The sequence below is a fragment of the Morone saxatilis genome, unplaced genomic scaffold (genome assembly GCF_004916995.1).
Source record: "Morone saxatilis isolate NCDOM2014 unplaced genomic scaffold, NCSU_SB_2.0 Contig11, whole genome shotgun sequence".
In the NCBI taxonomy this organism is placed as follows: Eukaryota; Metazoa; Chordata; class Actinopteri; family Moronidae; genus Morone; species Morone saxatilis.
In genome coordinates, this window is record NW_023339663.1 from 10,826,568 (window position 1) to 10,839,635 (window position 13,068).

A 13,068-nucleotide genomic window follows, 5' to 3' on the forward strand; every position below is an offset into this window, starting at 1 on the left:
GCGCTCTCAGTCTTCAACAAGAAATAAAAAAACACAATGCATAGTATAATTAAGTGATACCTCAGAAAGTACACAATAAACACAGAACTATTACACATCATAGGCACAGTTTTCATGTCTGTGTGTGTGGGTACTATTCATTATTCTGACTACCTGTGGGAAGAAACTGTCTCTGAAACGGTGATGCGTGATTTAATGCTTCGGTTGCGTTTCCAGATGGCAGGAGTGAGAATAGTGTGTGGGCTGGATGGCTGGTGTCCTTGATGATGCTTTGGGCTTTCCTTATGCAGCGGGTAATGAAGATATCATAAAGCTGCAGGAGGTCTGTGCCAGTAAATTTGATGCTTTACAGTGTTTTGCTCCAGACCTGTACAGTCAAAACTGCCAAACCATATAGTGTGATGCAGCCTGTCAGGATATACTCTCTATGGTGCAGTGATGAAAGTTAAGCCAAGCCTTGGTTCCCATGACAAATCTTTTGAGACGCCTCACAAACTAAAGTCTTTTTTGTGATTTCCTGAGGAAGCACCTGGTATTATGAAAAAGTTTGTGATGTGTACAGCGGTAAGTTTAGAAATTTGTGAAATATATCCGGGTTGTTTTGGGAGTGTGGATCAGAGGTTACTAGAGAAAGGGAAGACAAGAGAGCATGCAAACAAATATGACCCAAGAGCAATGGGTGATTTCAAGTCTACAGCCACACTAGCAGCTCTGTGAGGCTGCACTGGCACTGTGGTGCTTTGAGCTCAATGTTAATGCATCATGCTAACATGCTCACAATTACAATGCTACCATGCTGATGTTTAGCACGTACAATATTACCATGTTCATCATCTTAGTTTATGGAGTTGGCATGCTAGCGTTTGCTGATCAACTGCTAGTACAGCTGAGGCTCATAGGAAGGTTTTGCTGGTCACAAACCAATGTATTGGAACAGAAAGGTCCGGCACAGTCAGTATTCAATCTCAGGATATTATCCTTAGTGCCATTGGTACAAAAAAACAAAACCTTTATTTAAGTCTGATCAGTGAAATGACCAAAAATTGTCTTTACAACAAGGGCCATTTTCGAAAGAAACATATTATAGGCTTTAGAAATCATGTTAGTCGGCAGTGCTGCTTTGTTCTGTTGCAAGATTCAGTGGGTAGTGAAACTTAATTAATTTGTGAAATGTATTTGTTTTATTTTGTTCTTATAAGTGATGTGTAATGATGTGGAATACACTGTGAGAAACTGACAGGTAAACAGACAGACAGACTCTAAATATCGTTTTCATTGTTCCTCCTACAGTTGAGGCCTTCAGCCTGGGCTGCATGGTCACTGTTTCTAAGAGTGAAATAATTTTTTGCTACTTTGCTAATATTGTTTGTTGTTCAACTACTTTCCTAATTTCCACTACGTCAACTCCAGTTGGCTCCTCTCTCACCTCATGTAGCCATCGTTGTTTATCCTCATTATTATTAACAGCAAACAGCAGACACTCAGCAGTTTTCTCCCGGGTGTGTTTCCTGCCATTGATCAAACAGTAACTCCAGAGGACAGCTGATGAAATGTTTACAGACATGGTGGTTGCCATGGACACCATCATGGTGTTTGCCTGTGCATTTAACACGTAACCTTTTACAAAAATTGATCAGTACCAGATGAGCTTTTGTAACTTACTGGAACATAAAAGCAATTCTGTCTGTGGTTGCACAAGCCACTAGATATTGTTTAACACTGGTTTCATACTAAACACACAAGAACATGAATGTAGAAGAGCACAACATCCTACAAAGGGGCTACCTTCTATCGACTACATCAGAATTTAATAATCACAATATTAATTATCTTCGTCATCTCTTATATTTTCTGCCATGCTCAGGAGAATCTAGAGGGGTGTCTCCTGGTTTTATCTCAGATTGAACACATTCATTTAGATTATTTTAAAAATAATGTGTAAAAAAATATAAACGAATGAAATGATATGTTATGGCCACATTTTAGACTAAGTGAGACTAAGCTTAAATTTAATGGAAAAGGTACACATATGGAAAATTGTCTGAAGATTTTGAAATAAAACAGTTTATTGATTTCTATTGCCACCATATTTCTAATCAGTGCTTCACTATATTGTGCTACAGTAATGAAATGTCTTTCAATTTATCATTTGTTTTTTTTCCCCAAGCAAATATTGAGGTATGTGATGGAATGTGATTAAATCAGCATGTATCTGCCACCCCTTAAAGACTCCATGCCACCCTCTGGCCACCCTCTGAGTATTTCTTTGATCTGCCCCAGGCCACTGAGGTCCTGGTTGGAGAGTAGAGTTACTTAACTCCAGGAGTTCAGAGATGCACAAAATGAACTTTGCTGCCATTTTTCTCGACAGTAAAATTGTCATCACCGTAACTTCTCCCTCCTGTCAATGACAGAATCCCATTGGATACTTGTTGTAGAAGTCAGAGAGCGTAGCATCCTCTCCATGGGAAATAATTGCCTTTTTCTGCACAGTGGTGTGAAAGGGCCTATTGTTACTATCCCTCCAATCAGCCAGTTACGTGAAAGAAATGTAGGATGCCACTTGGCCAACCAAGGGTACACTAGTGCCAAAAGGATGGCCACCACTGGATATTAGTGTTAGAAATATTAAAAGAAACTAACATTTTAGCCACTGAAATAAATGAGAATTTAATTTCTACACTAAGTCCAGTTGTCTTTGACTAATTACTTTCAGTTAGATGTGTTCTAATGAAACAGATGGACAAAGTGTTTGAATTTGCATTAACAGTAAAGAGCAGCTACAGCAAATTAACTACAGCAAATGGGAACTACAATATATCTACTAATAAATGTAGATCTAAAGGATTGTCTCTAATGATACTCTGTGCCAAATAAATGCCCACTTCCCTTCTTAGTTCAGGTTAAATATAGCAACCATTTGAGAATTAGGAGTGTGGAGAGTGAATAGAGAGCTCATAAAATATATTTAAATATGTTGTGTTCTTTCTTACCCCATTGACACCTATATCTATCAGATTTCTTTTAAATCTTAACATTTACTTGACCACAAGCTTGTCTACTGAGGATTTGGAGAAAATATTTTGTTCATCATTATCTCCTGTTGTGTTGGCTTTTAATTGGTGCATCTATTGTAAAAGACAAAAAACAACAACCAATTAGCAAGGGTTATTGAGTTAAGGCTGTGTCTAGAAAATTCACCCATTCATTCAAATGCGCAGTAGTTTACAAGCGTGTGGGCAGTTTTGTTTGTGAAAAGAGTAATTGGTATTATTTGGTCGTCTTTACCTCTCCACACACTGCAATAACAGCCAGAGGCGTGCCAGAGGGTGCTTACTCGGAGCAGTTTCTCATCTGGAGATGCACTGAATGAATCAAAGCACCTGTCGAGTGTTAGACAAAGCCCCATGTCATTCACAGAGGTGTGGCTAATAACACTGTTAGGCTATTCAGGCTCACTTCATTGTGTGTCAGAAAGAGCATTACAGCTGTTCAATACAATCAAACACAGAGCAGTTACTACCCTGGCCCCCAAGAGTAAAAGTATTGACTAGCCAGCTGATTGACAATCACAGACAAACATGACCAATGTTTCCTCAGCTTTGGAGCAAATGAGTTTGCTATGAAATATCATCAGCAAACAAGACTTGATTAATGCATTACTAGTGTTTAATGCAATTAAATGAATCTGCCAGTTGTCGACAATAATAAATAAAAAGAAGAAAATATAGAATATTGCTAGACTTAAATTTTGGTTCCTGTTCCTCCAAGGTGTCAAACCAATTTGTAGGATCGAACCTGTGAATTCACACGTGTATTCACAGGTTTATTTATACATACATCAAAACCATATAAGTGAATCTTAAAGCTCAGGTTGCATAGTGTCTCATAGGCTAATTATTCTAAGATGTGGTCTCCTCTGTGAACAGGGTTCAGAGGTGACAGCCTTTGAACTCTGGACATACTGAGCCCTCAAGCAGTGCTCTTCCTCCTGGACTGTGAAGTACAAAGTTCAATACAGTCAAACTCCCAGACCAGACTAATCTCTGGTACCACAAAACCATTATTCCACATAATGTATTAAAAGTCTGGTCAGATATCTGACATAAAAGGAAAGAAAATCATAGCAATTACACACATGGAAGGAGTGCTTAGATTGCCCAAATTCTCAATACTCTCCAATCTTCTAACCTGTCACCACTGAGGGGCAGACAGGCTAATTATCAGCACAGATATGTTCCAGCTCAGCCATGGCAGCAACCCTGACACTTTTGCTCCCCTGCACTGAACCACAACAGTAACTAATTAGCATAGACACTACCTTTCTGATCAACACAAAGCAGTCTCCCTTGTTTCCAATGACGCACCATGAATTTAAATGAGCCAATCAGCGTATGCATTTCCCCTGGTATCGAGTTCACAAAGTCTTTGATTGAGATTCTGCTGCACAGCAATACAGCAGAAAGTTTAGCTGCCACGCAGTCCACTGTGGCCAAGAAGGGTGAGCCTCTTGTGACTCATACTATGGATTCATTGAAGTCTGGCGATCAGGATAATTGTTGATTCTCATAGTTTGATAAACATTAATTCACCAGCTTAAGAATGCATATTTTAGGCTTATTATTGAAAAAAATTAAAAACAAACAAACAGAAAAGGGTTTTTAATTTTAACTTTATTTTAAATATTGCAAGCACTTCTAGTGCTTATTTAAGAAATCAGGATGCAGCAGAAACTTTTACTTTAAAAATCCATTTGCAGTGCAATCATTCTGTAGATTCATAGTTTTTAATTACTTAGAGGACTGCAGCTGATTAGCAGCATAATCAGCAGCTCTTTTGCATTTTCTCCCCGTGTTTCTCTTCATTTTCTGATAGCATATTCTGTACTGTCCTTGCCATGAGAGGACCTTGTTCACTGTATTCTGCTGTGAATGTTGAATGTGAATATATACATATAATGTAGATATAATACTGCTTGCTGCAGGAAATAGAACAAAGTTTAAAGCATGGGCACATCAACTGAGAGTTAAAACACACATTTTACTTCTGTTCAAAAATGTTGATATTTTTTAACAAAAAATTCTTATTTTTCTGTGTCTTTTTTCACAACCAGCTGTTACAGGGAAAGTCCATTCCTAAACTGGGGTCACTCGACCAGATTGAAACAGGAAGTGGCGACGCAGAGGGACGTTATAGTGGCGACTGTGATGATGAGGACGGTTGTGGTGGTTCAGGTGGTGGCGAGAATAAGAGGAAAGTCTCCAGAGTCTCCAAATGTAAGTCTCATCTTTTTATAATTTTATTGAACAATTAACCAATTAACCATATAAAGACATCGTTACCCAGCAGTCATTACCCATTGCCCTAAGGAGGTAAATAGAAAGACAGTAGAAAGAATATAACATCAGACGTCAGAACAAGCATTTATATTATATATATATATTATTATATATAGGATGGAGTGTAAGGATTTAAATTTAGATTGCATTTATTGTATTTTTAACTTTTATTTGTATTAATGGTATTTGTAGTGTTTTTGTCTAACTACCTAATGGCTGCAGATGAAAAGTGGCTTAAACTCGTGCCAAAGCTCTTCTCTTTGTGTGAAGTTATGTTTTTTTGTATATAAACCCTAACAAATAAATGTAATAAACTAAACTAAACATAAAACATACTTAAAATGAATAAGATACGATAGGAGGAGAATAATAAAGGTTCACAAAGCACATCAGATCAAAACAATGAAGCAAGATTGATAAAATAACAGCAATAAATACGCAATAACAAGTTATACATTTGCATTTACATTACATTTACATGCGTTAAATTGTGCCTTTTACCCTTCTACCTTTTTAAAGTTGCAGAATTAGTTTTTGATCAGTGAAGACTATATTTTAATAAGACTTGCTCCAGTCTTCATTTTATGACAGCCATAATAATAGTCATTAAAGATAATAGTTGCTATGGGGACATTATTGCAATCATGGCCCGTTACTTTAAAAATGATGGCTCCCCAGAGGATCAGTAACCCCTGATGAATCACAGTGTTGGAGCTCTCCTCTTCATTCTACTACCTTTCACACTCTCCTCTCCTCTCCTCTCAGCACATGGATTCTTCCTCTCCTCTCTCCTCTACTCTCCATCAAACATGCTAACAACCTGATTAATCACCTCTCTCATTTTGCCTACGGCGACAGCAAGGAAGGGGGAGGGGTCATCCAAACAAGCCGTTCAATCCGTGTAAATGTTTCCTTTACTGCTTGTCAGTCTGTCTAGAGGCTTTTGCAGCTCAGGCTCAGGGAAGCTGCTTAACAATCGCTCATCTGAGGCTGTAGGGAGGCTTTGACATTTATCACCCATTACAGTAGAGCCGCCCTTTCCTTGTCATAGGCCAGATCAGCCTGTCTCCCATATTTATGACCCAGTGTCTGTTGTGACCTCTGTCGAGCATGTGTCCTGCTGCCTGACCCTCGCACAAATACTGAGGATTCCCCACCTGATCCAAAACTCTCTGGTCAGTCCCTGTAGTATTGTGCTGTTTTTTGCATTTATTGCTACAAAAAATTTTTTAGTGGCAGTTTGGTGTAGGTATTTTTCTGTGGGTTTTATTGTTATAATATAATTTAATTAATCCATAGAATTTGCAAGCCAAGGACTCAGCAGCATTAAAAACATAATGTTTTATTGCTCTCTCTTAGCAGATTGAAAGTACAGCAAATCCTAAATTTTTTTTAAAATCATACTGGAGGAAAATACTGCACTGGGCTACAGTCTTAATTGAACCTTACCTTAAAAACAAATAAAATCAGTCCATCTAATTTTTGTCTTCATCTGTAGGCACAGTTTAAATAGAAAGTATAATACAGGAGGTTTAATCCAAAACACCTCTTCAACCTGTAGGAGTGAATAAAGGTCACAGATAAACTCAACCCACTGTCCTCTGAATCATACTTCATCGTCATTGTTTGTAACCAACATAGACATGGAACACCTTCAGACACTAACTGGTGTATGACCCAGGTTAATACACACATGTTAAACCCCTATATGACCAATTCTATGAGACTCTTAGTTGCCAATAAACACTTGGTCATTGCCATTTGCATTGCCAAGACTCTGCCTGCTAATGTAAGTTTTTGTATATATCTGCTAAGGGTTGATAAGAGATACATTTATGGCTGAGAGGAGTCAAAATTGGCACAAATATCTGTTACACAGATAGCAATTCTGTATTGCCAAATAATCATCCTCTATTCAGGTCAGTCAACTTACATGGAATGGATTAGTATGTGAATATTGCATGTGTACAACATTGATATTTGGTGTCTGACCTTGTCACATGCCACAATAAAGCACCAAGCTCAGCACAGCTAGGAGAAGGGAGTGTTGATAACTTTGCCCTCAAGGGAGCATAGGTTGCCGGTATGCTCCTTCAGAAATGCTTGTTAGATGGTCAAATGGCTATGGAAAGCACCTTCCTCCACACCTTTCCGACACTGGGAAGCTGTGTGTGACTGTTTCTGTAACTTTCCACATTGGATAATTTAACATTCACACCTACTTCATGCCATCATTGGCCAGCTGTGCAGAGGTGAGAAAGTAAGCCGGGTTTGATGTTTTCTTTCATGTATAAACGATGCAGTTTGTCGTAATTTAGAGGAATTCTCTGGAGGTTCATGTCTCTCTACTTCTCTGACAAGCTCATATTAGGTAAAACTTGACCTCTTGAGAATGGCAGCCAATCAAAACTGATAAGCTGTGACCCTAACATTGATGGAAAACTTGAGGTCTTTGATTCAGTATGAAATAGATATTGATGAGATTCAATGCACTGAGCAAAATGACACAACGAAATTGCTTATGATTCCTCAAGAAGGAGGCAACCTCAACAGGGTTTTCTTTTAAATAAAAGCATTATCTGAGGTCAGAAGTTGCCTGATGCTAAATAACACAGAAGTTCATTTGCAACAGCAGACAGCTCAAATTGCAGGGGGAGGATTTCCTCTATATGGGATGCATTGTGATCATCACGTTTGTTTAGATCAGACAAGCAAGTGGTGCAAATCTGCATCAGCTGCACTGAGCTGTTGCCAAATGCTTTGACAGTCAATACATTAACTTTGTTTTCCATGGGTGGAAAATTTAATTAATTTAGCTTTATTTGTTGCTAGAAATACAATGAGAGTTCTTAAAAGTTACATCTCACTGTAGCAACAGAGTTGATAAATTGGCTACCATGAGGTGAAATCACAGTGGTGGTGATACACTTTTAATGAACTGTGTTAGTTTTTATTTCAGTCTGTGTGCAAAAACTTCGAGACAGAAATATAATATTAAATACAACTACAGAACCAGAAACAAATGTGGCCACAGAACTGGGGAAAAAAAATCCATGGAGGTGAGATCAAAACCAAAGTGCTAATAACATCTCACCAAGCTGATGATCAACACACAGGGATGAACAGAGATTTAAATAACACTGTCACTGTGGAGTTCTTCAGTGAATGAAATCACAAGAAGACTGAGAGAGAAGTGTTGAGAAACAAAGTGAGAAAAATATCTGATGTGGTGGTTTGTGTTCTGATATTTTTCATAGTGTCTATACAGTCTGGGTTTTTAAATCCCAGACTATATAGAAAGGATAAGCTGCCATTTTATGACAAGCATACCAGTCTGTCATAGTAAACTGAGTACAGTGATATTGCTATCTCAGTGCCAGATACTTAGACACCATGTATAATTTAATTTGATTTCTTTCTATGCAATTATCCATAATCCCTTTCCTTTCTGTCTTTGATGTTTATCAGCAGAACATGGTGACGATAGATCGGGATGATAAGGAAATAAAATGGTAGAAGCTCAATACAGACAATACAAGCCTGATTTAAGGGATTATCCTCATTAAGCAGAATTGCTGTTATGCGAGAATGATGTGTATGTGACAAGAAGCAACAATATGAGAAGTTCATCCTTCAGAAATATTTCAAGGATTTTTGACTGTATAGAAATTGTACTAGGGTAGTATTTATTTTATTGCACTCCAGATCGCTGAACTACCCGATGTAGTCACTGTCTTTGTAAAAATATGATTAGGCTGGTAGGTTTTATTTTTTTTTGTGGGAATTACTGAAAGCACACAGCAAAAATGGAAAAAGATGGATTCATTTAATCTTTCTCACAGTTCATTGGGTAACACCAACTAAAGAAGACCAATATGCACTGAAGCATGTATCCAGGATCTATCATGCATTATCTTCACACATCAGGTCTTATTTTTTCCGTTCTTACAGACCTGCGCATTGGTTCAACAAACACACGTCCTACTTTTAATTTTAATAAAATAAATAAAATAAACATTTAACACTGATGAGAACTAGCACCTCAATGTCTAACCTATTGTAAGATCACAGAGTTGTGTATTGCAGCCCGTTAAAGTACATGTAAAGCATCATTACCAGGATGGAAATGACTAATTATAATAGACATAATTGGAATACTAATTAAGAAAAGCTATAATGTATCCCATGTCTGTAGAGCTCTATTGGTGTGGCTGTGTGTTACACTCCTTGTATGTACATATTACAAAAATTCAGAACCCTTAACCATTTTACACTCCAAATCACAGCGAGAAAAGAAATTGTGTGATATCCAGAACTTAATTTTAGTAAATAAGTTGAAGCCAACTGGTCTCAAGTAGTTCAGATTAGACGTTTCTCTGCTGGGGCCCTACTTTATGATTGAGCCTAATGACATAATTATACACCTGGTTTAATCACATAAAAAACTTAGCTCAGCTTTGAATATAATAAATCCAGTTTTGCCATTTCAGCTATGGTAATCATGACACAGTTGTGAGATAAAAAAAACAAGAGTACCGCCATGCTGTAGTGAGGCTATGCTCAAGCTCAGTGCTGCTTTGGGCTAACATGCTCACAATGACAATGCTACCATGTAGATGTTATCAATGTTAAAGGTATAATCTTTGCCATGTCAACTATATTAGTTTAGCATGTTATGTTGTTAACATTTGCTATTTATTACTAAACACAATGGTGCTACAGCTGAGTATGAGGGGAATGTCATTCATTTTGCAGGTATGTTCTCATAAAGCGAAGTATTGGATGAATTAGAATTTTTACCTGATGGTGGCGCTAGATGAAAAGCAAACAAACAAATGTCTGTACAAAATTAAATTGCAGTCCATCCAATAGTATTATATAATATATTTCAGTCTGTACTAAAACGGGGGACCACTTGACTGATATTGCTATCCCTAGACCTGTGCCACTAGCACAGAAAACATACTTACCTTCCTTGTTGCAACATATATTTAATAGAAGAAGAAAAACAGAGGTTTTTCTCAACTTCCCTTTATCCATTTCTAAACCTTGGATTTCTGTGACCTGTCAACAAAGCCTGCAGTGGAGAACAACAAAGAGGTTTTTTCATGCTCTAACCCCAAAAGACAGCTCTGTGCCTCTTATCTTGCCTGGCGTGGTTCAGCTGCAGACACTGTGACTGCTTGCAGTGTGAGCGTTGTACTGCAAAAAGACGTCTGTCAGACACAGTGGCAGCAGGAGAGACACAAATCGATTCCTAGCAAGTAAGCACAATGAAGGGAAGGGGAGAAGCTCCCTTACCATGACTCTTATTAATTAGTAGTGTCTCAGCAGGATAGTATTTGATGTTTGAGCCTATACCTTGCAGGCTAGTGGTAAATGACTGCATGTAGCTGTGATATGTAGAAGGCCTCCAATCTCTAATGTCATACGATAATTAGTATTCAGCTGTATTATCTGCATACAAACTAATTTTCTGTCATGATTTACGGTGTATATGTTCCAGCTCTAAATGAGAGATCTGAGGGATTGGGAATTACATCGTGGCCACTTTGTTGCACATATACAGTAATAAGCCTAAAGCGTCTTGTAGACTCGAAGCGTATTGGTAAGATCGCCAAACTTGCCGACTGTTCGCGCGAAAATCAACGTGACGTCACGGAAGCGGCCGTAAACTAAATTATAACTTTTGCGCTGGTGGTCGCGACACTTAGTTGCAGTATTCTCCCTGAACCAGAGGTGGTGCAACCTGAGCAAAGGCTACCGACCTTTTGCATTTCTATAGCGCACTAAAGAAGAAGAAGAAAAAGGTAAACAAATGGCGGCCTCCCTTTTTTTGAATTTTCCCAAAATCGTCGGCGGAGGTTCTTCTAAAATTTTCCCGGCAATATGGCCTTGCCTCCTTTTACCAACATTCATGCTGATTTCTTCCTCCTAAATGAATTGTTTGGTAATCTCCTGTGTTCCTTTAATTGAAAGATCGTACCCAGATGCCTGTAGTAGCGCTAACCTTGCTCGGAAAGCTTCCTGTTTCTGGTTTGGCGCGCTCAGCTGAAAAAAAAAGAGTGGTGCGCGACCTCGCGCGAGCGGGCCAAAATCCTGTCGCGCCAGCGAGGCCTACGTCATTTTGACGTCAGTGTTGCGCGACAGGTCTCAAGTGGCAAGCATACTTCGGCCTTTACACTGGGAGCCATTTCGAGTTTTCCTAACAGGCCCTGAAATACTACTCTGTGCCTATTAGAAAGATCTTTATCCTCATTACAGTGTGAGATCAAATTAGGTCACCTGCTGTGACTCTTGCCCTCCTCTGTGCCAGTAATAATGGGATCAAAATCATTTACAGCAGTGTGTCTCATAAGCTTTTGACCAGTGAGCCTTACTGGGTTGGACCTCCCAGGTTATCTGTTTGCCACTCGATTAAATTAGCCCACTGAACTAATTAATAACCAAGTTATTCATGAAAGACTTTATGTCTCAGGAAGACACCTTTCCAAATAGTGCAGTTTTATGGTCACATGCTGTATGTAAGTTGCTATATAAATAAATATATATTCTCGACTCATCTAGATTTGTATTATGCACAATATTTCTTCAATTTACTTCACTGTACTCTCTAAACTGTACTTTGAAAAGAAGTCTGAATTTATTAGCCTTTATTTTGAATATACAAAAATTAAAAGCTCTGTCACAAACCATATTCCATTGTTCTCACTGATTTGTTTTCAGTAGACCAAAAACACCAATCTTCACATGTTAAAATAGTATCATTATTTTCATTGAAAATTGGTAAAAATGATGAGACTTAATTTTAGCTACAGTAGTAACCATGTAGGTCAGGCTGTGTTGAATGTCAGTCTCATTGATATTGAGGAGCTCCTGTAACTTAAACTGCTACTGTAGCTGTTGGGGAATATAATGTAATTATATAGTGTAATTAAACCTTTAGCAGCTAATGTTGAAATATGACATTGGTTTAGATTTGGGACTGAACTGTAGACATGCGCAAATACATGTTTCAGTGAAAGAGTAATGAAGTAAAACCAATGCTCAGTGGCTAATCGACCCAAAACCAGACTATTGCAATCTTCCGGAGCAGAAGTCACGATTAGAAAAGCAAATGGGTCCTGAAATGAACCACACCCAATGGTTGAAGAAACTAATAGTGCTGCATTAAAGCCAAACACCACAAATGTATCACCAGGAGATTTCCATACTGACTGTCTGACACAATGCAGGAATGTATTGATCATGAAAGACAGCCACAAGGGAATAGCGCCATCCAACTACTGTCCGGCATGGAAACTCCTGTCAGACATCAAAGTTTGAAGGGTGTGTGCCGATAGATGACCAAAGCTCAGCAGGGGATTGGAAACAACACCAGAGGCCCAAAGCACCAGCTACTGGAAGACGGAGCTGTCACTGTACAAAGTTGAAACAGATGAACTGGAGCACAGTCTGTATAAGACAGTGGTATTCGGACACTTTACTTAAGTAAAAAGTCTCATCTCATAAACCTGCATTAAAAATATAACTTTAATAAAGGTATTTATCTGTTATTAGCAAAATGTACTTAAAGTATGTAGAATGCAGAAAAAGGCCCAAATGAGTGTTATACACCAATCAGCCATAACATTATGACCACTGACAAGTGAAGTGAAAAACACTGATTATCTCATTATCATGGCACATGTCAGTGGTTAGGATCTATTAGGCAGCAAGTGAACATTTT

The 13,068-nt window shown here is 38.3% G+C and overlaps 1 protein-coding gene across 1 annotated transcript in view; it reads left to right on the plus strand.

The window, feature by feature from the left end:
• The window catches only part of gpc5a (glypican 5a), a 108,536-nt gene that overhangs the window by 61,815 nt on the left and 33,653 nt on the right, over positions 1 to 13,068 (plus strand). The window contains exon 8 of the mRNA XM_035682008.1: positions 5,114 to 5,276. Coding sequence (XP_035537901.1) covers positions 5,114 to 5,276 — 163 coding nt within the window. The remainder of the gene's footprint in view (positions 1 to 5,113; positions 5,277 to 13,068) is intronic.